Source organism: Mus musculus, chromosome 15, assembly GCF_000001635.26.
Source record: "Mus musculus strain C57BL/6J chromosome 15, GRCm38.p6 C57BL/6J".
NCBI classification, from domain to species: Eukaryota; Metazoa; Chordata; class Mammalia; order Rodentia; family Muridae; genus Mus; species Mus musculus.
In genome coordinates this window covers 89,428,322-89,453,653 of record NC_000081.6, presented here as the reverse complement: position 1 = coordinate 89,453,653, position 25,332 = coordinate 89,428,322, and the positions used below count along the sequence as shown (strand labels likewise).

General features: G+C 45.7%; 1 protein-coding gene and 2 long non-coding RNA genes across 7 annotated transcripts in view; 2 read left to right on the top strand and 1 right to left on the bottom strand.

Moving 5' to 3' along the window:
* Nucleotides 1-6,774: 6,774 nt before the first annotated feature.
* Nucleotides 6,775-24,131, bottom strand: C730034F03Rik. Of its 3 annotated transcripts, none has more exons than XR_875570.1 (4): nucleotides 23,555-23,639; nucleotides 16,738-16,825; nucleotides 13,523-13,598; nucleotides 6,775-6,999 (listed from the first exon to the last, which is right to left on the bottom strand). It is a non-coding gene; the product is annotated as an RIKEN cDNA C730034F03 gene (long non-coding RNA). The 3 variants fall into 3 exon arrangements; XR_875569.2 differs by lacking the exon at nucleotides 6,775-6,999 and adding an exon at nucleotides 9,229-12,294; XR_875568.2 differs by lacking the exon at nucleotides 6,775-6,999 and having other exon boundaries at nucleotides 13,303-13,598; nucleotides 23,555-24,131.
* Nucleotides 23,727-25,332, top strand: part of Gm44502 (predicted readthrough transcript (NMD candidate), 44502) — a 13,523-nt gene continuing 11,917 nt past the window's right edge. Inside the window, exons 1-3 of the long non-coding RNA NR_004843.2 lie at nucleotides 23,727-24,277; nucleotides 24,497-24,605; nucleotides 24,827-25,243. This is a non-coding gene — a long non-coding RNA (predicted readthrough transcript (NMD candidate), 44502). The remainder of the gene's footprint in view (nucleotides 24,278-24,496; nucleotides 24,606-24,826; nucleotides 25,244-25,332) is intronic.
* Nucleotides 23,727-25,332, top strand: part of Chkb (choline kinase beta) — a 3,579-nt gene continuing 1,973 nt past the window's right edge. Inside the window, exons 1-4 of one of the 3 annotated variants that reach the window (NR_037154.1) lie at nucleotides 23,727-24,277; nucleotides 24,497-24,605; nucleotides 24,827-24,940; nucleotides 25,076-25,243. Coding sequence is in view for 1 of the 3 variants with exons in the window: in NM_007692.6 (NP_031718.1) it covers nucleotides 24,054-24,277; nucleotides 24,497-24,605; nucleotides 24,827-24,940; nucleotides 25,110-25,243 (581 nt within the window). In the remaining 2 variants the exon portion in view is untranslated. Of the gene's footprint in view, nucleotides 24,278-24,496; nucleotides 24,606-24,826; nucleotides 25,244-25,332 lie in introns of all 3 variants that reach the window. The other 2 variants (NM_007692.6, NR_037153.1) reach the window with 2 other exon arrangements.

Below are 25,332 nucleotides of genomic sequence, written 5' to 3'. Positions count from 1 at the left end.
TTCGAAAAGCAGAGTTGGTCAGGAACCCACCAGACCTCCTAACCCACCAGACCTCCTAATCCACCAGACCTCCTAACCCACCCAGACCTCCTAACCCGCGCTAGACCTACTAACCCGCTAGACTTCCTAACGGGTGGCAGAGGGAGCTGTCCACCCGAGGGTGCTGATCAGAGCTCGTCGGAGCTGTTCTCCACTGGGTGCTGATGAGGTCAAAAGAAACTTCTCCTTAAGATTTGCTGACTCCAGCTATTATCCTGACAGTGCTAATGGAACCGGGACAGTGACTCTGTCTCAAAGGATGTGAAGAGGTCTGGAATCAGAGTCCAGCATTCAGAAGCCAACATTGAACTTTCTCTGTGTGGTACAGACTTGAAGATCCTGGGCAGAGATAGTGGTGGACACTAGAAGTTGAGGCTATGTTCATCAACTGAGCAGCTGTTTCTTGGGGCCACCTATGCTCTTGGCTCTGTTTTGAGTATGGAAAACCTCCAAGTTGAGGCATAGGCTTACTAAGAAGTTCTGTGTAGAGAGGCAGGGCAGAAATGGAGCCAATTGTGAAGTGAGGCAGAAGATCAAAGTAGTGATGGACAAGCTAGAGAAGAAGGGGTAGGGAGCCTCACACTGGAATTAAGTTTTGAAGGAAGAAAGAGACACTAGAGTGTTACGGCTGGAAATCACAGAGCAGAAGGGACTCAGATAGTCAGGTGAGACACCCTGCTCAACCAGTTTCTTAATTTCTGAATTGCCAACGAGTGTGACTTCTCCAGGCTTTCTCGGAATTCACTGGAATTGTACAACCCTGAACTCATCTCAGACTATAACCCCACACAAGCCTCTCTCTTATCAAATGATCACACCCAGATTCCAAAAGCATAGACAACCCCGGGAGGGGTTACCTCCCACTTCTCCTGTGGGGTTTCTCGTTGGCTCCAAGAGCACAGATTCTCCAGACTTAAGATCTAAGAGTGGTTACCCATCTTCATTTAGCCACCAACGTTCCGAACATGAGGCAATTATTCAATGCACCAGAACTCAGTTTCTCCATCTGAATAAAGGTCCTGTGACACACATAAACCCCGGGCACAGTGATTTATTAACAATCACTTAACATCTATCCTTCTAAATGCACAGTCGGGCATAGTGGCTCCTGTCTTTAATCCTGGCATGCAGAAAGCAGAAGCAAGTGGTTCTCTGTAAGCTTAGACTACATAGTGAGTTCAAGGCCAGCCAGGGCTGCAGAGTGAACACACACACACACACACACACACACACACACAGAGAGAGAGAGAGAGAGAGAAATGATGTATGAGAGGGTAGCAGTGACTCGCATACCTTTCTTACCGGAGCAGACTTTGAGAGAGCCTCCTGACCGGCTGGCATTGGCTTGGAGCCCTCTTATCTATCATGCTCAATGTTTCCCAACTTCACTGTTTTAATGTTAACGTTCCCTCTTGCCTCAACATCCATTGCTACTGCAACACTGACAAGTCCCTGTCTTCTTCAGCTGCACGCAGAACATCTCCATTGCTGGTGTTCTGAGGCTTCAATCCAGTGTATCTTCGTGTAGATTTATTTAACATGTCTTCTCTGCCTGAGGCTCACTGGTCTTAATTACATGAATCTCTATTTCATTAGTGAAAAGAATCTGACAAACATTACCTCTTAAGAATATACTTTCCCGCTGTGCGTGTTGGCGCATGCCTTTAATCCCAGCACCCGGGAGGCAGAGGCAGGCGGATTTCTGAGTTCGAGGCTAGCCTGGTCTACAAAATGAGTTCCAGGACAGCCAGGGCTATACAGAGAAACCCTGTCTCAAAAAAACATATATATACACACTTTCCCGTTATATATATACACACTTTAAATACTGTCTCAGAACCAACTACGGTGGTGCATTGCCTGTAATCCCAGCTCTTACTATGCTGAGGTGGGGAAAGCTAAGTTTTCAGGCTAGCCTGAGCTACACAGTGAACCTCTTGCCTCAAAAAACGCAAACAGCAAAATATGGACTCTGCTGCATCCCTTCTTTATTTCCAGCTTCTTTCCCACTAAACTCATGATGGGTTTTTTGTCTCTAGCCTCCAGGACTTCTTAACCTCTTGCTTATGTTTTTCATATCTATGTCTTTCTGGATGATTTTTATTTTAGTTCATTTTCTTTTCAACTGTTTATCATCTGTGGATAAAGCTGTACACACCAGTTAAGCTGGCCAGTGAGTCCCAGACGTGCGCCTACCTCTGCCTCCACAAGCCTGGGACAAGACTCATATATGCCATCATACCTGGCATTTCTGCACGCGTTCTGGGGATCAAACTCAGTACTTCACTGACTAAGCTATCCTCCCAAACCATAGGCATTTAGTAATTTTTTTTAAAAGATATGATCTCTTGGTTTTCTTGAGCTTGGGTTCACACACTGGTGAACCTGTAGGCTTTTGCCGTCTCTGCAGTCTGCCAGTCATCTGGTGCCCGGGGAAGAGCTACGCAGAGAATAGCTGTTGGATCCTTACCTGGAAGGGTCACGCTCCTGCTCAGGTCCAACTCAGATTCTCCACCTCTCACAATTACAACAAATCTGTCCGTTTTAAGTAGCTTTGTGAGCTCAGGAAAACTTTCCTGCAAAGGTCTGCCCCCTTACTCACCCCAGGCCCTGTCTTCACCGATGAAAATCTGGATTTGGAGATGCAGTTAAAAAAAAAAAAAGGCTAGACCATACCCAAGTCTAGTTGTCCACACAGAAGTCTGACCTCGATTGCTGTGACAAACCTCCCAACAAAAGCAATTTAAAGGAGAAGGGATTTTATTTAACACATGGTTTCATGGTTTCCGATTACAGTTCACCGTGGCGAGGCAGTCTAGGCAGCAAGAACTTGAAGCTGGCCACATCAAACCCACAGTCAGGAAGAGAAGATGAACCCACTCAGATCAGTATTGCACACACATAGCTCAGGCCTTATCCACAGTAAAATGACAACCCCCCACAGAGGCCCCTCTCTCCCGCAATTCTAGAGTCTGTCGACGAGACTAACCATCACAACTAAAAGTACAGATTTATTGTTCAAATATGTGTTCCTTGGGTCTATGTAAAAGCAGAAATGTGAAGCCATAGACTCCCTGGAGCCTCCTCCCCCATCCCAGGCCTCTGGCATAACCTAGAGATGCTTCCCCACCCCTGCCGGCCACCAATTCCCATTCACTCGCCCAGCCTTCTTTCCTCAGCTCTCTCATACCTGATCCTTACCCCTCCCCCTCCCTGTGCCCTCTCACCCAGTTCTCTCCCTCCATCCACCTCTGATGACGATTTTATTTCCCCTTCTGAGTAAGATTCAAGCATCCTTCCTTGAGCCCTCCTTGTTAGCTATTTCTTTGGGTCTGTGGGCTGTATCATGGTTATCCCGTATTTTATGGCTAATAGCCACTTATAAGTGAGTCTGTACCATGCATGTCCCTGGGTGTGGGCGACCTCACTCAGGATATTTTCTATTTCCATCCATTTGCCTGGAAATTTCATGATGTGCTCATTTTTACTAGCTGAGTAATATTTCATTGTGTAAGTGAACCACATTTTCTTTACCCATTCCTCAGTATAGGGACATCTGGGTTGTTTCCAGTTTTTGGCTATTATGAATAAAGCTGCTAGGAGCATAGTTGAGCAAGTGTCCTTGCGGTATTAGTGGAGCATCTTTTGGGTACATGCCCAGGAGTGGCATAGCTGGGTCTTGAGGTAGAACGATTTCCAATTGTCTGAGGCTCCAGGGAGTCTATGAGACTCTAACCGAGACTCCTAGCAGTAGGGGATATGGAGCCTGAAGCGGCCACCTGCCGTGGCCAGGCAGGACTCCCGGTGGAGGGATAAGGACACCAACACACCCGCAAAATCTTTGCCCCAAAATTTGTTCTGCCTAAAGAAGTCTTGAGACAAATGACTGGCCCAACTTGAAACCTATCCAATGGGCAAGAACCAATCCCTGACAGTATTAATGATACTGTGTTATGCTTGCAGACAGGAACAGAGCATAATTCTCTGAGAGGCTCCACCCAGCAGCTGACCAAAACAGATGCAGAGACCCATAGCCAAAAATTAGACAGAACTCGGGGAGTCTTGTGGAAGCATTGGGTGAAGGTGGGGAACCTGGAAGGGACAGGAACTCCACAGGAAGACCAAGAGCCAACTAACCTGGACCCTTGGGGCTCCCAGAGACAGAACCACCAACCAAAAAAGCAATTATGGGCTGGCCCTAGGCCTCCCCTCACATATGTAGCAGATGTGCAGTTTGATCTTCATGTGGTTCACCCACATGAAGCAGGGAGGCTGTCCCTGATGCTGTTGCCTCTGTAGATCTTGTTCCTCTGACTGGGCTGCCTTGTCTGGCCTCAGTGGGAGAGGGTTTGCCCAGTCCTGCAGTGATCAAGTGCCGTCCAGGAGGGGCCTCCCCCTCCTCAAAGGAGAACAGAAATGGGGATGGGAGGAGAGACTTGTGTGTCTTGGGATTTGTATTCCTGCACAAAACATCATGACCAAGAAGCAAGCTGGGGAGGAATGGGTTTATTCAGCTTATACTTCCACAATGCTGTTCATCACCAAAGGAAGTCGGGACTGGAACTCACACAGGGCAAGGACTTGGGAGGCAGGAGCTGATGTAGAGGCCTTAGAGGGCGCTGCTTACTGGATTGCTTGCTTTCTTATAGAGCCCAGGACTACCACACCAGGGATGGCACCACCCACGATGGGCCCTCCCACCCTTGATCACCAATTGAGAAAATACCTTACAGCTGGATCTCATGGAGGCATTTCCTCAAGGAGGCTCTTACTCTGTGATAACTCCAGCTTGTGTCAGGTTGACACACAAAACCAGCCAGTACAGAGAGGGAGACTGTGGATGGGGGTGGGGGGAACTGAGATTGGAATGTTAATTGGATAAATAAATTAATGGGAAAAATGTAAAGCCAATCTGAACAATCTAGTCCTGAAAAATAAGAAATTTTAAGAATTTATTATCTGAGGGTATATGAGCCAATGGTATATAACTCATTAAAACTATGTTTTCAAAGACTATATAAAATTATAGGAAAATTATGAATATATGATGTCAAATAAAAAAGCATGATATAGGATTGCATATAGTATAGCCTCGCTTATATAAAAGATTTGGGGTATACTAATTTAAAAAAAAATACAGTCTCTGGACAGGCAGTGGTGGCTCCTAAAACTTGGGAGGGCAGAGGCAGATGGATCTCTGAGTTCAAGGACAGCCTGGTCTACAGAGTGAGTTCCAGGACAGAGGACTACACAGAGAAACCCTATCTCAAAAAAGACAGAATAGCAACAACAACAAAAAAGTCTGTCTATGTAGACCTGGATGTCCTATGTAGACCAGGCTGGCCTTGAACTCACAGAGATCCACTTGCCTCAGCCTCCCGAATACTGAGTCTACAAGCATGGACCCCTGTACCTGGCTTAAAACTGCAGTGTGGGGCAGTGGTGGCACACGCCTTTCATCCCAGCACTTGGGAGGCAGAGGTAGGCGGATTTCTGGGTTTGAGGCCAGCCTGGTCTACAGAGTGAGTACCAGGACAGCCAGGGCTACACAGAGAAACCCTGTCCCCCCAAAAAACAAACAAACAAACAAACAACAACAAACAAAAAGGAATAAAAACTGCAGTGCGTTTTTTTGTTTGGTTGATTTTGTATCATGCGTGTATGTCCATGTACTTTCGTATGTGTTCTAAAAGTCAAATCCAATGCCTGTGCACACTAAGGACAGCCTGGTCTACAGAGTGAGTTCCAGGACAGAGGACTACACAGAGAAACCCTGTCTCAAAAAAGACAGAATAGCAACAACAACAAAAAAGTCTGTCTATGTAGACCTGGATGTCCTATGTCTCACTTTACTACTGAGTTGAATTTGTCTCTTAATTGCCTTTGTAAACTAAGAGTCAGGCTTAGCGAGAGTTAAGTACTGACACACAGGCAAAGTTCTCTTATATGGCAGTTTGCAGTCGGTGTGAACAGTACATAGGACCTGGGTTTGATTCCCAGCACCCACATGGAGGCTCACCACCTCCTCTGGCACCAGCATGTGTGGTGTTCAGACACACAAGAAGGCAAAACTCTCATACATGTAAAATAAATAAATCTTTAGAAACACCATATAATGAAAAACTAAAGAAATACATATTTAAAAAAAACATGTTAGACCTGCAATAAAGCAGAGGAAAAACTTACTCCAAACTGACCCACACAGGACAGAACAAGCAGACACGGACTTTAGAATAAATAGCTTTTATAGTCATGTATATAATAAAAAAAACATGGACATAATGACCAGCAAATGAAGTCATAAAGAAGAAACAAGCAGAACTTGTTTGTGGGTTTAAAAATTAATAAAAATAAATCTGAAAAGTGCTGGAGAAGACAGCTGCACTTACACATAACCTACCCCCCGATATATACAAGTATTTGTAATGAAAAATAATGATAATGAGTTTTTTTTATGTAAGCTGTGACAGAAGAGGGTTCAAGCTTTCCTTTCATTTTTTTTTTAAGATTTATTTTATGTATATGAGCATGCTGTAGTTGTACAGATGGTTCTGAGCCATCATATGGTTGCTGGAAATTGAACTCAGGACCTCTGCTCGCTCCAGCCCCGCTCACTCCAGCCCAAAGTTTTACGTAAGTACACTGTAGTTGTCTTCATACACAACAGAAGAAGGACATCAGATCTTGTTACAAGATGGTTGCGAGCCACCATGTGGTTGCTGGGATTTGAACTCAGGACGTTTGGAAGAGCAGTCAGTGCTCTTAACTGCTGAGCCATCTCTCCAGCCCCAAGCTTTCCTTTTATAAGTGGTTAAAGCACTCATAAAGTTGAAAAACCAAAAGCACTCATAAAGTGGCTGAAGCACTTGCTGCACCATCCTGCCAATTGGAGATTGGATCCGTGGAATCCTCATAAACGTCAGATGTGAGTGTGCATCTGGTTTGGATCTCAGCATGCCTCTAATGAGAGACAAGAGGCAGAGATAAGAGAATTCTTGGAAGCTGAAAGGCCAGCTAGCCTGACACAGGCAACACTGAACAAGGGACTGAAGATGAGCTAATTAACAGCCAAGGTCACCCTCTGGCTTACACACACACACACAAATTTGAGTTATGTTTGGCTGTTTAAGGCCTGTAATCCACTCAGCTACATAAATGGAGCATAATTTAATAAGGAAATTTTCATTGTGGCTCGTGGTTTATCAGAGGTTGCTTGATCCTGTGCACAGAACTCGTGGCAGTGAGGACACATAGAGGAATAGATTATTCACCTCTTCATAGACAGGAAGCACACAGTAAGGACACGGGGCTAAGCGAACCTTCAGTGTACATCCTCGGCGGTGTACATCCTCCCAGAACACAGCAACTTAATAGTTCACAGAAACTGCCAAAACAGCACCACCAGGTTGGAGCCAAGGGTTTAGCTCATGAGCCTGTTGGGACCTTTTACAGTCAAATAAGTAATGCATCCATAGATCTAAAACACTCAACATATCCCACAAAACAGAAAATTGCTGAAAATCTGTGACTAAGAGAAAATCTTCAAAATTAATCAAAATACACACTGGAAATACACATCTTCCTCATCAGAAAAATGATGGTAGTACACTTTACTTTGCTCAGATAAATGATTTCTCATTAAATCTCTGCGGCTGTCTCTGTCATTCAAGTCTTTCTCTGACCAAGAACCACTAAGGCCCTTCCTTGGTCTGATATTATCTCTTAAGGACCATAAGAGATGGTAGAGAAGAACCCTGCTCAGAAAGAGGCTACTCCATTCCACTCTCTAAGCTTTCCTCTTCCTGCCTTCTGTTTTCTAAAGATCTATTTATTATGTATACAGCACTCTGGCTGCATGTATGCCTGAAGTCCAGAAGATTATTATAGATGTTATTACTTATCTCATTACAGATGGTTGTGAGCCACCATGTGGTTGCTGGGAATTGAACTCAGAACCTCCGGAAGAGCAGTCAGTGCTCTTAACTTCTGAGCCATCTCTCCAGCACCTTCTGTTTTCTAACATCAGCTGCTTTCTGTGTTGTTGTTGTTGTTTCTGCCTCCTCCCCCCCCTTATTCTAAAATAGTTTTGCTACTAAAAATGAATTAAAATGTTATTGTGGTCAGCCATGGCTACAGATAATCTTAGATTCACGTGGGACCAAAGAGGGGGGAAATGTAAAGGAACTTTTCAAAACCTCAAGCATTAATAAACTTCAACAAAAATAGGAACTTGTAGGTCAGCTACATATGGATAAATGATGTAGTTTGTTTCATTCTGTTATAAATCCAGTTTGGATTCAGCTATCTATTGAAAAGTTGGTGAATTTAGTTTGATGTTTCTGTCTCGTGACTAGATCTTTTGGATATTTTGTTACCAAAGCAAACAGGGTAAAAATATCCTAGTAAGAGGATGAAGAGATGAAAAGGAAATTAGGAGTAGAACATTTTTGAACCAAAGATGGACTTTGTCCTAAGAATTGTTCCAAGATGGAGATAGATAAGGACCAAACCAGAAAGCCAAACATATGTTGCAGAAGAAATATGACAGGATTTTTATCCTGCTGGCATGCCAAAAAATGTAGCTGAAAGAACTGTGTATTTCAGAGAGCAAAATAGTTTCCCTGTTCAGAAGCTGTCCATCTTGCTCTTCTCTGCAAAGCAGTACAAGTGATGGGATTGTGCGTTGTTAATGCTTTCCTCAGCCTGCGGTCCATGCTTTTGTCTGTTGTCCCTGTAAGCTTCCCTGTGCCCTGCCATCCCATATGTGCGCGGATGCTTACACTTACTTTGCTGCTCTGGCTCCACACAGTAGATAAAGAACTTATGTATCTTTGCTATGTAACATGAAGACATTTCCTTCTATGCCATTATCCAATCCATGCCAACCTCCAAACTTGTTCTCATAGACAGTGGCAACCGGGGTAGAGACACAGCTTCACACTAGTCCCTGGGACCTTGCCCAGCAACCAAAGGAACTCTTTTCAGAGATGTCCACTCAAGTGAAACTGGGTTCTCGGCCTCACTGAAGAAAGGAATTTTCATGACGAGCCAGTATGTTAGAAAGATATGTGAAATGCAGATTTAGCCACAGAAGGGTACTCAGGAAAGGAGTGAGGCACATCCAAGAACACGAGTGTGCGCGACTTAGTGATTCTATTGCTGTGATAAAACACCATGGCCAAAAGCAACTTGGAAGGAAAGGGTTTATTTGGCTTATATGTCACAGCCCATCATCAAAGCAAGTCAGAGCAGGAACCTGGAGACAGAACTGAAGCAGAGCCATGGAGGGATGCTGCTTACTGGCTTGCTCCTCAGTTTGCTTATATGACCCAGGACCCTCTCTCCAGTGGGGACACCACCCACAATGGACTGGCTTCTTCCACATCAATAACTGAAGGAAGAAAAATGGCCCATGGCTTGCTTACAGGCCAATCTGATATAAGGCTTTTCTCAGCTGAGGTTCTCCCTTCTCAGATGACTAGCTTGTGTCAAGCTGACAGAAACAAAATAATTCAGCAAACAGAAAAAAATAAAACCAACCAGGACTTCTCAAAGTGAGCTGCTGCTGCTGCTGCTGCTGCTGCTTCTTCTTCCTTCTTCTTCTTCTTCTTCTTCTTCTTCTTCTTCTTCTTCTTCTTCTTCTTCTTCTTCTTCTTCTTCTTCTTCTTCTTCTTCTTCTTCTTCTTTCTTTTTTTAAAGATGTATTTATTTCTCCTCCTTCTTCTCCTTTTTTTAAAGATGTATTTATTGTTATATGTAAGTACACTGTAGCTGACTTCAGACACACCAGACACACCAGAAGAGAGCATCAGATCTCATTACAGATGGTTGCTGGGATTTGAACTCAGGACCTTCGGAAGAGCAGTCGGTGCTCTTAACCACTGAGCCATCTTGCCAGCCCCACAGTGAGCTTCTTAAACAAGAGTTTATTCATTTCATTTATCTTAACAATAGCCATATGAAGAGTTTATGAGATTCTTCACTTGAGAGGTTGCTAAGCAACTTAAATGAGGTCACAGGATGGTGACCACTGTATCCATGGCAAGACTACAGTTGATAAGGCAAACCCCAGATCACAGAGATACAGGAAGTTAGGATATCTTTACTAGAAACAAAAGCTAACAATACAAAACAGAAGTTGTATTTCTGAGACCCAGGAACTACGTGGAGAGGTGTGAGCCACACCTAAGGACATATACACTCAGGCCTCCAATATGGTTTACTGCTACTTTAACATTCTTGCTTTAAAGCAGCTCTCTATAAAAGAAATACTGTCTCCATGCAGCAACCTTCATAGCAAATGGTAACTGTGCTGATTTTTGGGGTTGCGGTTCTTCTGGCTCTCTACTACTAGTCTCACCTCCAGCCACCTCACTCCACACTTCCTGAGCCCATCTGTAGGGCACACGGGCATCCATCAGAGGAATGGGAATGGGATTGTGAGGTGGAGCCTGCTCAGACCCTGGAGAGCTCAGCTAACTTCCTCCTTGTCCCCGGGCCTGCTTCGAGGCTGTAACCACTACCTCCAACTAGGTGATCACAAGCGTCAGTCATATAGCACAGCGCCTGGAATTCTTCCCCAAGCAAATAGAGCACCGTGAGTGTCACAGTCTCAGCCAATAGAATGCACTTATCCACAGAATCCCACCCCACTCCCTGAGGCTCAGCTAGTCCCTGTTGACCTAGAATAAAGCACACAAGCTATTTCAGCAAGGATCATCTGGGTCTGGCTGCATTTACTGAGCTGTAACGCTTGGGGGAAGGCTCTCTGCCTGGAAGCACTCACTGTTGGATTTTGGACCCAACTACCTAGCCAGGCTCCCACTGCTAGCCGAGGCTCACATCAGAGAGCTGCCTTCAGTTCCCCATATCTACCTAGGAGCCTGCTTTGTTTCCAGGGCATGCTTGTTCACGCCTTCCACCAGGAACTTTCAGGCTCGGCCTTGATTCAATGCCCCCTCATGGGTGCCATTTGTAACTACAGGCTTTCCTACTTGCACATAAGTTCCCTGAAATAACAACTCGGAGACTTAATTATACTTATGAATAAATGCACAGGCCATAAGCTTGGGCCTGTTCCCTGGCTAGCTCATAAACTCAATTATCTGGTTTATTCTAGTCTAAGTGTCTACATAGTCTTGCTATGTGCCTGGCTACCTGGTCTTCACTTTCATGCAGCCATCTTTCTCTGTGTCCAGGTGAATCTCTCCAGCCTGACTCAAACCCAGAATTCCTCAATCTCTCAATCTCTCTCTCTCTCTCTCTCTCTCTCTCTCTCTCTCTCTCTCTCTCTCTCCTTCTAATCCTGCCTCAGCTCATTGGCCAATATCTTTTAATTGACAGGTGAATGCTTTTACATAGTATACAAGAAACTATCTCTATATTTTCCCCCTTTAGTCTAATAAATTCTCTTATAATAATAGACTATATACAATAATAACTATGTAAACTATCAAGTAAGATCTACATTCCCAGTGTCCAGTTCATATGTATTTGGCGACCTTGGAGAAAGTATTCTATTATCTAGATCATCTTGGTGAGTTCAGAGTTCTGTACTTAAATCAATTTCTATCATAACGTATATTACCAATCTAAAAACATCTTAGACCTTAAGAACATTTTCCTAAATCCTAAACAAATCCTAATCTTTTGTTATTCTTAGATTCATATGAGACCAAAGAGAGGAAAAAGGTGAAAGAAGCCTTTTAAAACCTCAAGCATTAATAAAGTCTATATAAAAACTTGTACAAAAATAGGAACTATATTTTCAGCTATCTACTGAAAAGCTGGTGAATTTATTTTGATATGTTGTTATCTCATGACTAGATCTTTTGTATATTTTGTTAACAAAGCAAACAGGGTAAAAAAGCTTAACTGTGAGACTATAACTATCCATCTTCAACTCCATCAAAGTTAATATTACCTGAGTATGCAGGAGGTACAGGCAAGTCACTTCTAAAACTATAGAAACAGCAGAGACAGCTGGATGCCTAGAGAGTCCCCCGCAATTTCCCTGTCATTGGAGCATCATCTTCAGCCTTCTGGCCCAGAATGTCTGACAGACATTTGGGTGAAGCAGGAATTATGAAGGACTGCTTACCCTATCTTGGCAAAGCTGAGCAGCTGACTTCTCTGCATCCATTTGTCCATTTTGGACAGCATTCTGTCAGCAATTGAAGCAAGGGCAGTTTCTTGTCCAGTGGCTAGCTTGCTACATACGAAGCAAACTACATGAGATTCTTCAGTGCTCATCATCTACCAAGAGGAGAACTGTCTCATTGTCATAAAAGCCTTTTAAGGATAACACATTTTTAAATGCGGTACTGTGGATCTTTGACGTTTTTGAAGACCATCTATCTATAGTATTAATGAAGAAACAAACACTGCTTGTTTCTGGCTATTTCCTATCTGTTCAACCTTGCAAACACATTTCTGTAATAAAATTGCATTTAATTATCCTAAAGAGTTGTAATAGCAGCTTTCAAGAGGACTAGAACTTGACATTTCATAGAGGTACAATACCTTAAACAAGAGTTGAAACATACATACATAGTAATGTTGTAGCAAAACATAATCCTAATCTGTACCAATATACAAAGATCTATACAAATGTAACCAAATATAATCTTAATTTTGAAATTTGTATTGATATACAAAGATCTATACCAATATAAGATTTTTGGCTAGTAGCAGCTCTATAGTCTAAGAGTAGATCCAATAATCTACCCTTTATTCCTATTATTCTGATATCCCCCTTTCTCTCTTCATTCCCGTCCTCCCAAGCCTCCCCCTAATACTAGATAGGAGAGAAGGGATAGAAGAGAGAAAAGGAAATCCTGAATCTAACCTCCCTCATTTTGATTCCTTCTTGTCCAAGATCATAACAGCTTGTAACCACTGCCCTTAAATGATACAAACATTCATTGTAGGAAAACCCTGCTAATTAAGGTCAAAGTCTACCATTGTCCAATAGCCTTCTGAGCTCGGTGCGATAAGGAGGTCTGTCTTCACTGGCAGGACTTGCCCTTCTCTGACCTTGTCTAGGAAGTTCAAGACCCCCCACATGCCTCTACCTGCAGACCCGTTAGGATTACAGGTTCAGCTTCCTTTCTCCTCATAAAAACCCATTCAACTAGTGCCTAAGATTCCTGAAGTGACTCTCTATGCTAATGAGGCATGTTATCTTAAGCTTTCAGCCAATGGCTTTGCCCATCCTGGATACTCACCCCTCCCCATCTCCCACCCCTCACCCCGTCCCCCAAAATTATTTAAGCCTTGAATCAGTCCAAGTAAAGTTAGTTGATCTGCCTCCCCACAGTTGGGCCCAGTGTCATCATTTTCATATCTACTCACAGGGCTTCTGAACCCCTCCCCCAAATTCAGTCATCTCTGTTCCCTTTGCCCTGTGGACCTATATAGTCTGATGATCCCTGGGGGCAGGGAAGGTCACAATATATGAACTATCAAAAACCATTCAACCCACCTCTTGGGAACAAGGGCATCACTCTCACAAAACTGCTTACTGCTGATTTGGGGTATCGTTTTCCATTGGGTGCCCCCTAGAAAATGGGAATATTGGTCAATTTTAAGAAAGCTAAGCTGTAGCATTTGTTGTTCAGTCCCTGTGTGCTAAGAAAATCCGGGGCTTAACAGCCTGTGATGCTGGATGAGTTGGGGTCATCTGGGGTCAGCAGCTGTCTCAGTTAGGGTTTCTATTGCTGTGAGAGGACACCATGACCAAAGCAACTCTTAGGAGGACAACATTTCATTGGAGCTGGCTTATAGTTTCATAGGTTCAGTCTATTATCACCACAGTGGAAAGCATGGCAGTGTCCTATAAAAATGACTTTTATTCTTCTGCTGTAATTGTTGTCTGGGAGGCTCACTGCCTCTGTCTGCTATCCTAGGCCCAGTCCTGGAAGATTCTAGCCACTATACAATCTTATTTAGCCCTAAAATGTTTTCAGCCTCTGAGAAATACTGTCGAAGCAGCTCACCCCTTCCTAGTTCTTTCTGATCTGTCTGGTTCAACTCAGCTGCTCTGGCTCAAAGTCCTCTTCCAGCTGAATGATTCAATCTGGCTCTTTTCTGGACCTGTGGATTGCTCTGCTTGATCTCAAGCTAACTCCAGCAACCTTTTCTAACATTCTGTCTTCTTCTCGTTCCCTTGCTTGTCCTGTCTTTACCTGTATCAAGCTTGTTCTCTCTTCAATGTCTCTGTAAAACTCTCCTCCTCCCTCTCTCTGCTGCTCTACTCTTCCCCTCAACTCTACTGCGCTGTTCTCCACAAGCTCTCCTGTATTCCTGGACTATGCTCTCTTTCTCCTGTACTGTCTGTCTCCCCTAAGTAGCTTCCCTTTCCTCTCTCTTCCCCTGAGAGTTGGGTATATCCTATTTTGTCAGATTTTCTCTGATTTGTCACTTTGTCTGCTACTCAATTAGACATCAGTCACTAATATGGGTGCTTCCTTCTACAAACTAACTTTACCTTCATTGTTTGGGATTAAAGGTGTGAACTAAAGGTGTGTCTGTCTGTGTTCCAGCCTGAGGGATTAAAGGTGTGTGCTGAGGGTTGAGGCACACCACAGCTAGAAACAGGTTCAAATATCCTGTAACAGTGTCCAGGCAGACTGGGTACTGGAATAACAGAGAATTCTATATCATGATCCACAGGCAGCCAGGAGGAGGGTTTCATCTATGCTGGGTGAAACCTGAGCATAGGAGTCCTAAAAGTCCACTCCCACAGTGACATACTTTTCCAACAAGGCCACAATTCCTAATAGTGCCACTCCCCATAAATCAAGCATTCAAATGAATCTATGGGGCCAAACCTATTCAAACCACCACAGCAGATTTCTTTGATGTTGTTCTGGAAGCAAGTTTTGATGAAACAGCTGCAGTCAAGGTTGGATCAAGCAAGATGCTGAAATAAATATGTCTCAGCATCCTCAAGGAGAATGTTGTAAGGGCTGCACTGACTTTACTGGTGTGTGCAGACACAAAATTCTCACAGGTAATATACATTTCTGAAATAAGATATGCATAGAATGTGCAGTACACACACCTCAGTTAAAGATGGTCCCCTGCTCTGCTTAAGCAGGTCAGGCACCTCTTTCTTTACAAGTTAGTTTGGATCGTATAACCAAACTGAAATATAAATTTCTATCTATGCCACTTGAAAGGATGGCATGATAAATCACAATTATTCTGTAGCTCACAGTTATTGGCTATGCATAGCTGACGTTCTGGCTGGAGACATTTTCACACTGTAGACCAGGATGGCCTCAAACTCTGAAATCCGCTTGCCTCTGCCTCCTCTGCCTCTGCCTCTGCCTCTGCCTCTGCCTCTGCCTCTCTGCCTCTGCCTCTCTGCCTCTGCCTCTCTGCCTCTGCCTCTCTGCTTCTGCCTCTCCTCTCTCTGCCTCTGCCTCTCTGCCTCTGCCTCTCCTCTCTCTGCCTCTCCTCTCTCTGCCTCTCCTCTCTCTGCCTCTGCCTCTCTCTGCCTCTCTGCCTCTCTGCCTCTCTGCCCCTCTGCCTCTCTGCCCCTCTGCCTCTCTGCCCCTCTGCCTCTCTGCCCCTCTGCCTCTCTGCCTCTCTGCCCCTCTGCCCCTCTGCCCCTCTCTGCCCCTCTGCCCCTCTCTGCCTCTGCCCCTCTCTGCCCCTGCCCCTCTCTGCCTCTGCCCCTCTCTGCCTCTGCCCCTCTCTGCCTCTGCCCCTCTCTGCCTCTGCCCCTCTCTGCCTCTGCCCCTCTCTGCTCTCTCTGCCCCTGCCCCTCTCGCCTCTGCCCCTGCCCTCTCTGCCTCTGCCCCTGCCCTCTGCCCTGCCCCTGCCTCTGCCTCTCTGCCTCTGCCTCTCTGCCTCTGCCTCTCTGCCCCTCTGCCCCTCTGCCCCTCTGCCCCTCTGCCCCTCTGCCCCTCTGCCCCTCTGCCTGCCCCTCTGCCTGCCCCTCTGCCTGCCCCTCTGCCTGCCCCTCTGCCTGCCCCTCTGCCTGCCCCTCTGCCTGCCCCTCTGCCTGCCCCTCTGCCTGCCCCTCTGCCTGCCCCTCTGCCTGCCCCTCTGCCTGCCCCTCTCTCTGCCCCTCTCTCTGCCCCTCTCTCTGCCTCTCTCTCTGCCTCTCTCTCTGCCTCTCTCTCTGCCTCTCTCTCTGCCTCTCTCTCTGCCTCTCTCTCTGCCTCTCTCTCTGCCTCTCTCTCTGCCTCTCTCTCTGCCTCTCTCTCTGCCTCTCTCTCTGCCTCTCTCTCTGCCTCTCTCTCTGCCTCTCTCTCTGCCTCTCTCTCTGCCTCTCTCTCTGCCTCTCTCTCTGCCTCTCTGCCTCTCTGCCTCTCTGCCTCTCTCTCTGCCTCTCTGCCTCTCTGCCTCTCTGCCTCTCTCTCTGCCTCTCTCTCTGCCTCTCTCTCTGCCTCTCTGCCTCTCTGCCTCTCTGCCTCTCTCTCTGCCTCTCTGCCTCTCTGCCTCTCTGCCTCTCTGCCCCTCTGCCCCTCTGCCCCTCTGCCCCTCTGCCCCTCTGCCCCTCTGCCCCTCTGCCCCTCTGCCCCTCTGCCTCTGCCTCTGCCTCTGCCTCTGCCTCTGCCTCTGCCTCTGCCTCTGCCTCTGCCTCTGCCTCTGCCTCTGCCTCTGCCTCTGCCTCTGCCTCCTGGAGACATTTTCATGTCTCAGCTGGTCTCAGAGCTGTTCCCATGCAGGGAACATATACTTTACCTGTTTTGTTGGTCTTCATGGTTTCTTTCTGTTTCCAGTCAGTATCTTCAAATCTGATTACCAATTTGGAACGGATCTTTTTCTTTCCCTGTGAAAACAAATGTAAAATCTCTCCCCCAAAGGAACACATTTCCTTCTTTCCATTCTGAGACTATAAATTTAGAGCCTCATATATTTAAGCTGATCTAATCCAGTGGTCCTTGATAAATTTTAGTTTATTTTAGCATTTATGTTATTTACCTCATTGACATTTTAAAAATTTAAAGTCAATAAAGCATTATTTAATATAACTCTGGGAGATCTCAGATCCCCCTTATGTCCTAAGAGCCCCTTCTTCTTCTTCTTTTTTTTTTTTTTTTTTTTTTTTTTGGTTTTACAAGACAGGGTTTTCTCTCTGTGTAGCCCTGGCTGTCCTGGAACTCACTTTGTAGACCAGGCTGGCCTCGAACTCAGAAATCTACCTGCCTCTGCCTCCCAAGTGCTGGGATTAAAGGTGTACACCACCACCGCCCAAGCCCCTTCTTTTAAAGTCTTATTAGATCTCTCTACAATAGCCTGGCCTGTAGGACTGTAAGGTATTTCTGTAACATGCTTCATGCCATAATGTCTAAAGCGTTGCATTGTATTATAATGGACATATATGCTGGAGTATCATCGGCTTCCATGTGTAAAGGCATTTCCAACATAGCCATTGGTGAAGCCTGCTCCCCAGCATCAGCATCTCTGTAGCCATTCTATTCCATGCCTGCCACTCATTTCATAGTGTTGCTGACACAGGAAACAGCTTGACTCAGAGCAGGGTCATGCTGACCACACACCCTGTAATGTTCTGTATTTTGTTAACCCTAAGAAATTCCACTACTGTAAGCGCCACTTAGGACCAATCAGAATAAAGATCAGTTAGAACTGCTGTCTATCCAGCCAAAATAGCTTGAGTCAGAGCCGACCACTGGGCCTGCACCTGCACATGAGGTCACTGTGTGCCTTTATAAACTGGCCCTGGGAAACATTCATGGTCGCGGTCAGCTCCCAAGTCTGGTCTGAAGCCCTGATCGAGAAGTCCTGGGGTTAATGCTCAAGAATCTATCCCTATCTGACTGAGATGGGTGTACATGTGGTTCGTGGGGAGACGCCTGGACCCCAATAGCCATCATTTCCAATAAATGTGCAATCTCAGATTCACCTTCCGAATTCAAGGCAAAGCCCATCGGAATTCTGAATATGTATCAGTAGTGTGATGTATTAACACATGTATGTATCTTAATTCTCCAAACTCTACAAAATGAAACATATAATCTATTGTACGGCATTGCTCTAAGGTGACGTCAATGAACAGAATTTGTATTTTTAACTCCGCATATAGATCTTCATCCAGCAACTGATCCTTGACACTACCTGACCTGACCGTGCGGGTTTGTAGCTGAAGCTTGTTACTCTTACATCTCCATAGGCTGCCATTCTGTAATCTCCTTAAGCCCTGGTGGCTCTTCCCTTATCTGGAATTACTCTTTTTGCTGTTAATGCAGGTTCCGGATTGGATTCTTCTAAGGTTTCTTATTCTGATGTAAAGGACCCTCTAGCCTCTGTTCTATGGCCTTTATTTAATACAGCAGTGCATTTCTCAGTCCCTTCATTCTCTAAGTCTGCCTTATTGTGATCTCCTTTAAAGATGATATATAGGGCTGGAGAGATAGCTCCGTGGTTAAGAGTGCTGACTGCTCTTCTGAAGGTCGTGAGTTCAAATCCCAGCAGCCACGTGGTGGCTCACAACCGTCCATAATGAGATCTGATGCCCTCTTGTGGTGTGTCTGAAGACAGCTATAGTGGACTTACATATATAATAAACAAATCTTTAAAGATGTATATCACCACACCTGATTCCCTCTTATTTAAAAAAAAAAGATAATATATTAAATTGTAATCATTATTGAAAATAATTACTTGTGTGCTGATGAGTGAAACAAATCAAATGAGATCCAGATGCATGTTTCTCTCCATTTTTAACATAGAAAATATTTTTCTTTTTTAATCTCTAATTCTTTCCTTCCTTCAGAGACTTTCTCCCTATGACTATTTTATTTTTGTATTTTATTAATTATACATAATATTGTATTATATGTATATATATATTTATATATTCATTATGTATATTTTTTTCTTTAGCATTTAGCACAATTTCAAAGATATTTACCTGGTCAGGGGCTTGTGTCTGGGCTTTCCTCTGCGTGCGCCTCTGGAGCTTCTCAGCTTGTTTTTGGAGATGCTAGCCTCTGGCTGTGGTGGTTGACTCCACCCCCTTAGGGCCAGCACCTCTGCCCTCCACCTACTTTGGGCCTGTAGCAGCAGACTGCCACTGTTGGTTTGGGCTGCAGCCTGTTGCCACCTGTTTTGGCTCAACCATTACAGATTTCTCTCACGTGGACCAGAATTGGGTTCTGGTTTCCTCACAGGCCACCTAGCTTTCTCCTGTGCCCAGCTAGGAAATTGCCCCTGGTTCTAGGAAGTGCCCTCCTCTGAGGCCGTGCTGAAGTTTCAACTCTTTCCTCTCCCTAGGAGCCAGCTTTGCTGCAAAGCAGCAGTGTCTCTCAAAGGAACCACGCCTGTGACATGCATCTGGCTTCAGTTTCCCATATCTGCCTGGGAACCAGCTTTGTTTTTACACAGTGCATAGATTATCTCTACAAGTGCCCCTCCCTGGTAACCAAGTATTCAAATCTATGAGCCTATGAGGGCCATTCTTTTTTTTTTTCTTTCTTTTTTAAGATTTATTTATTTATTATATGTAAGTACACTATAGCTGTCTTCAGATACTCCAGAAGAAGCCATAAGATCTCATTACAGATGGCTGTGAGCCACCATGTGGTTGCTGGGAATTGAACTCAGGACCTTCTGAAGAGCAGTCAGTGCTCTTAACCTCTGAGCCATCTCTCCAGCCCCAATGAGGGCCATTCTTATTCAAAACACCACAGTCTCCCTTCCAGACCTACTTTTTTTTTTTTTTTTTTTTTTTTTTTTGAGACAGGATTTCATTATGCATCCTGGCTGTCTTAGACTCACTATGTAAACCAGGCTGCCCTCAAACTCACAGAAATCCACCTGCCTCTGCCTCCCAATGGTGTGTGCCATTATACCTGGCTCCAATTATTTTTTTGAACTGAGATGGCTTATTTCCATCAAAGAAACCTACTAGAGGGTTTTCAGGTTTTTTGTTTTATTTTGTTTTGTTTTTTTCCCCCCTCTCTGGTAAGATGGGCAGGCTAACTCACTCTCACTAAACCCAGGCCAACCCAACCCCAGAAGAAATGGTAAAGGCCCCCCCCCCCACCAACCCCCACTCCCCCCCCCCCCCCAACCTTATCTCACCCAATCAGGTTCCTGCTGTCATTCAAAATGACCCAACCCACAAAGTGTATACTGCCAGGTCCAATTCAAGCCCTGTCCAACACCCTACTAAAAACATTTAAAAAAGTCTGCCCCAGCTGGTCCAGCGGTGGGCAGCACAGGGGCTGGAAAGAAGGTAATGGTAGACAGAGACATGGGACTCTAGGTTCACCTCAGGAATGAACAATTCATATTCTTCCCCTGCTGTTTATGTATCATTTAGCTAGCTACTAAAGGCAGCTCTGCAATCAGAACTTGAGCAAACGGGCTCTTTGGCCCCTTTGTGTCCCCCCTTCTCTACTTCCCTGTCCCCGTAGTCTTGTTTTGCTTTGCAAGACATTCCTTCTAGGCCTTACTCGTGTGCCTGAGTTTTCCACAATTGTATATAGGTCAGAGTTTGGCCCGAGAAAGGAGCTGCAGACCATCTGGACACTCCCAGGGGCAAATGCTGCTCTGCCAACACATACACACACACATACACACACACACAGTGTTATTCAGTGAGCTATGACTTTGTATACTGTACTCTGTGTGTGTGCTATTTTTGCTGCAATAAACTTTGTGTGTGATAGACTTCAAACTTTCTATCCTATAATTATTTACTTGATGGAAAAACTGAAGCAAGAACTAGCAGGCTATAAGACTATTTGCCCTCTCTTGCAGGTTTGCACAAAAGTCTCTGTTTTGCACATTTCTTGAAGATTCTCTTGTTTTTGTTTTTGTTTTTCTATCCTTTAAGACAAACTGATTAAAAGTACACTGTAAGAGAGAAGCCAACAGTAGGAGTGCCTACTCCTGACACAGAGATTTGTCAACTTTTCCCACTGCTCAGTTTGTTAACCTGAGAAATTTATACTGAGCCCCAGGTGTATATGTAATACAAATAAACATACAAATAAACATTTGGTGATAACTCATAAAATACTTAAAAACAATTCTTAGGAATATGAAAATATATATATATATATTCTTAGGCCTAATATGTGTGTGTGTGTGTTTACCATTTGTTAAGGTGGGAAAAACTGCTTCCGAATGAGGCACATGCTTATGTTTAAATAAAACATTAAATTCTGGCCAGACATTGGTGGCTCATACCTCTTAACCATAGAACTCAGGAAATAGAGGCATCTCAGACCTCTGAGTTCAAGACCACCCTGACCACTCTGTACAATGACTTCCAGGATAGCCATGGCGACACAGAGAAACCCTGTCTCCAAAAACCAAAAACCGAACAAAAACCCCAAAACATTAAATTCTGGCTGAATGTTGGATACCCTGGGGTACAGAACAGTAACAGTTTTTCAAATTTGATATTCTTACTTTATGATTTTCAGTGCTGAGAGTTTGGCTTTAAATATGAAGTACAAAATAGCAGAAATATGTTTGGAGCCATTCATCGAGACCCTTGGAACTCTTTATGTCCACGAGGCAGATAAAGTTGCTCATGCTTTCCTTTGCTGTCTTCCCAGTCCATTCCTGGAGGAAGGATGGCCAAGAACCTGGCCAGAGACAGGAGACCTACGTCACCGGGTCACCAACTGTTTCAACAGTACACCACAGTCTCAAATACTAGCCAAGTTGGTGTGGCCACATGAAGTACGCATGCTGTGTGCTCAAAACCAAGGCTACAATTCAGTTATCTAGTGGTCAGAAACATCTTGAATTCCTTTGTCTTGATTTATTTTACATTAATTTCTGGTTATTATTTGTTCAGAAACCTTTACTGTCGCCAAATCTTTCACCAATCCCTACATTCAGCCAACCTCACGGGGTCATGCATGTCCCACAGGCTAAGAAGCTGACCTCTAGTAAGTCACAAAGGACAAGCTATGCCAACCCAGGCCTGACTTCCTGATAGGAGTAGTTATGTTAAAAAAAAAAAAAAAAGGCTGGAAAGATATGGTCTGGTCAGTCAGATAGCAGAATCAAGGCCACTTTCACCTAGAACCTCGGCCCAGAAAACAGAGCTTAGAACTCTTTCCCAGGCTCAAAAGCTAGCCAAAATAAAAAATAAAAACACCACCTAACATTTCCAGGCTGGTCCAGAGTTTTAACATTGCAACATAAAACAATGTTACCACCTACAAAGTTCATTCTCCACAAAGTTCACGGTCCAAAGTATTAAGGAAGTTAAAATACCCACCTGCACGTTTATCTGTCTGTGTCCTGACCCTGTACTCCTCTGCTTCTCCAGTGCTGGGATTAAAGGGGAGATAGCCTACATCTTTAAGCCAGCTCCCACAGCCTGGAGCAGGGGATGCCTCTCTCCAGCTCTCAGTGGGCCATGTAGGAAAACTGCTCATGGTTTTGACAATTCTAAAAAATTTTGTTTTGAAGTCAATTTTCTCTCTCTCTTTTTTTTTTAGGAGATCGGTCTGGAAACACCTCAGCTGTCTGCTTCACAGATTGCTCTTAAGGCTGCTCTCTGATTGGCTCCTCTGCTGCCACCCCATTAATTCTCTTACCACCTTTCTTCTCTCACTATGTAGCCTGGCTGGCCTGGAACCCAGTATATAGACTAGACTGTCCTCAGATTCACAGGTAATTAACCACCGATTTCAGTTTCCTGAATGCTTCCCCCGCGTTCTTATACACACACACACACACACACACACACACACACACCCCGCACCCGCACAATGAACTCTCTTCCCTTTTTTTTTTTTTAAGATTTATTTATTATATGTAAGTACACTGTAGCTGTCTTCAGACGCACCAGAAGAGGGCGTCAGATCTCATTACGGGTGGTTGTGAGCCATCATGTGGTTGCTGGGATTTGAACTCAGGACCTTCGGAAGAACAGTCAGTGCTCTTAACCACTGAGCCATCTCGCCAGCCCCCACTCCCTAGGCTTTCTAAAAAAGAATTATTTATTTTTTATGTGTATGAGTACACTGTGGCTATTTTCAGACACACCAGAAGAGGGCATCGGATCCCATTACATACAGACTGTTGTGAGCCACCACATGGTTGGCGGGAATTGAACTCAGGACCTCTGGAAGAGGGATCAGTGCTCTTAACCGCTTAGCCACCTCTTCAGCCCCATCCCTAGACTTTAAAGGAAAGTCTTTTCTTAACTCTAAGGTCTCATGTTCAATTCTCCCTCCCCTACACCGAAACTCGTAGCTTTGAGGCCCTTTCATTCTAATAAACCTCATCCTTCAGATGAATTATGGATTGTGTAAGCTTCCTTTCTAAGCTGACCATTAACGTCTCCCTCTTCCCGATATTTAACAGGAGAGAGACACACTCTCTCGAGAAAGAAAAATACTTTAAGTTATTGTGTTGGGTCACATTAATGGCGCTCATGCGGTCTATGCAGCGCTGGACACGCCGGACTGATTCTTATTACGCCTTCCAGCATCACATATACACCTGCTGCCTTGTGGAAAGGGGAATCGTTAGAACCTACGTTTTCATTCTTCCATTCACTTACCCCAACTGTCACCACAGGCTCGGCTAATCTACTCCCTAGTAGAGTGTCTCACACAGCAGCTGTTATAAAGGAGCCGCAAACTACCATCGTCCATTCATTGGCCAGAGCCTGGCTCGTAAGCTTTGCGGAGCTACTGTCCAACCGCCCACGGCGCTCGGGATTGGCCTACGTCACTTCCTTGGTTCCGGACACAGTCCACGCAGTAACTTGTTTTTGCAGAGACTGATAGGCGGATCGGGCGTGGCCCGAGCGCGCCCCACTCAGGGAAAGCTGCCGTCCCTCTTTGCCTTTGAGCGCCGCAGCCCTGAGAATCGCATCTGGCTTGGAAACGGTCCCAGGACTGGAGCCACCAAGAAAGCCGAAGGCAGTCGCGAAGAGCCGAGGACGCCCAGAGACTCTGCGGCTTCCGGGAAGCGGAACCGAGCCTACCCGGAAGGAGCCAACCTCACCTGAGGCTCGCTGAGCACCGGCAGGCGTTAAACCTAACGGAGCCCACGTCATGGCGGCAGACGGGACAGGGGTAGTCGGAGGAGGGGCTGTCGGCGGCGGCCTGCCCAAGGACGGTTTGCAGGATGCTAAGTGCCCAGAGCCAATCCCCAATCGGCGGCGCGCTTCCTCGCTGTCCCGTGACGCGCAGCGCCGAGCCTATCAGTGGTGCCGGGAGTACCTGGGCGGGGCCTGGCGCCGAGCGCGGCCGGAGGAGCTGAGCGTTTGTCCCGTGAGGTCAGGGGTCAGCCCTGGGGACCCTGGGGACACTCCCAGTTCGGTCGCCGTCAGTGCTACGCGGGGGGGTGGGGGGTGGGGGCAGGTCTGCAGCCTGCTGTGCTGGGGGGCGGGGTCCCCCTTCGGGACTTGGGAGGTCCTCTCGGGAAGGGTGTCTAGAGTGGGTCCCACCAATCGGGGGGACGACCCTTGCTGAGCCTGACCTGTGTGGATCTGCAGCGGAGGCCTCAGCAACCTGCTCTTCCGATGCTCACTACCGAACCACGTACCCAGTGTGGGCGGGGAGCCCCGGGAGGTGCTGCTACGACTCTACGGGGCCATCCTGCAGGTGAGGGAAAAGAAGGATCGTAACTTGGGAGTTCGGACATCTGGAGCAAGTGGTGCAGAAAGTGGTGTCTTATTTGTGTAGCTGAATATGCTGAAGCTCAAGAATTCTCAGTCAGTAAGAGCAGAAGTCCAAGCTATTGTAGATGAAGCCGATTTGGGCCAGTACCCACGTACCTCTGGCTTTTTCTGACATGAGCCCCTTTGCCATACATCTTTTATCAGGGTGTAGACTCCTTGGTATTAGAAAGCGTGATGTTCGCCATTCTCGCAGAGCGGTCTCTAGGGCCCCAGCTTTACGGAGTGTTTCCAGAGGGCCGCTTGGAACAGTACCTCCCAGTAAGAGCCCAGTTTTTGTTGTTTTTACCCCAAGTCTTTACCCTTCCCAAAGTCTGCCTTCACATCCCAGGTAGGGAAATTTCCCTAAGACCTTGATCTCCTCCCATCCCGTATCCCTTCCCCCTCCCGCCCCAGCCCCCTCACCACCCTGATAGGTTACTGGGTACAGAGCCGGCCGTTGAAAACTCAAGAGCTCCGGGACCCAGTGTTGTCGGGAGCCATTGCAACGAGGATGGCCCGTTTCCATGGTATGGAGATGCCCTTCACTAAGGAGCCCCGATGGTTGTTTGGGACCATGGAGCGGTGAGTCCAGTTTGGGATCCGTGCATCTAAAACTGAACCTCTAGTTGAGTGGATAGATACCCCAGTATCATGGACTCTGTTTCCCAGCC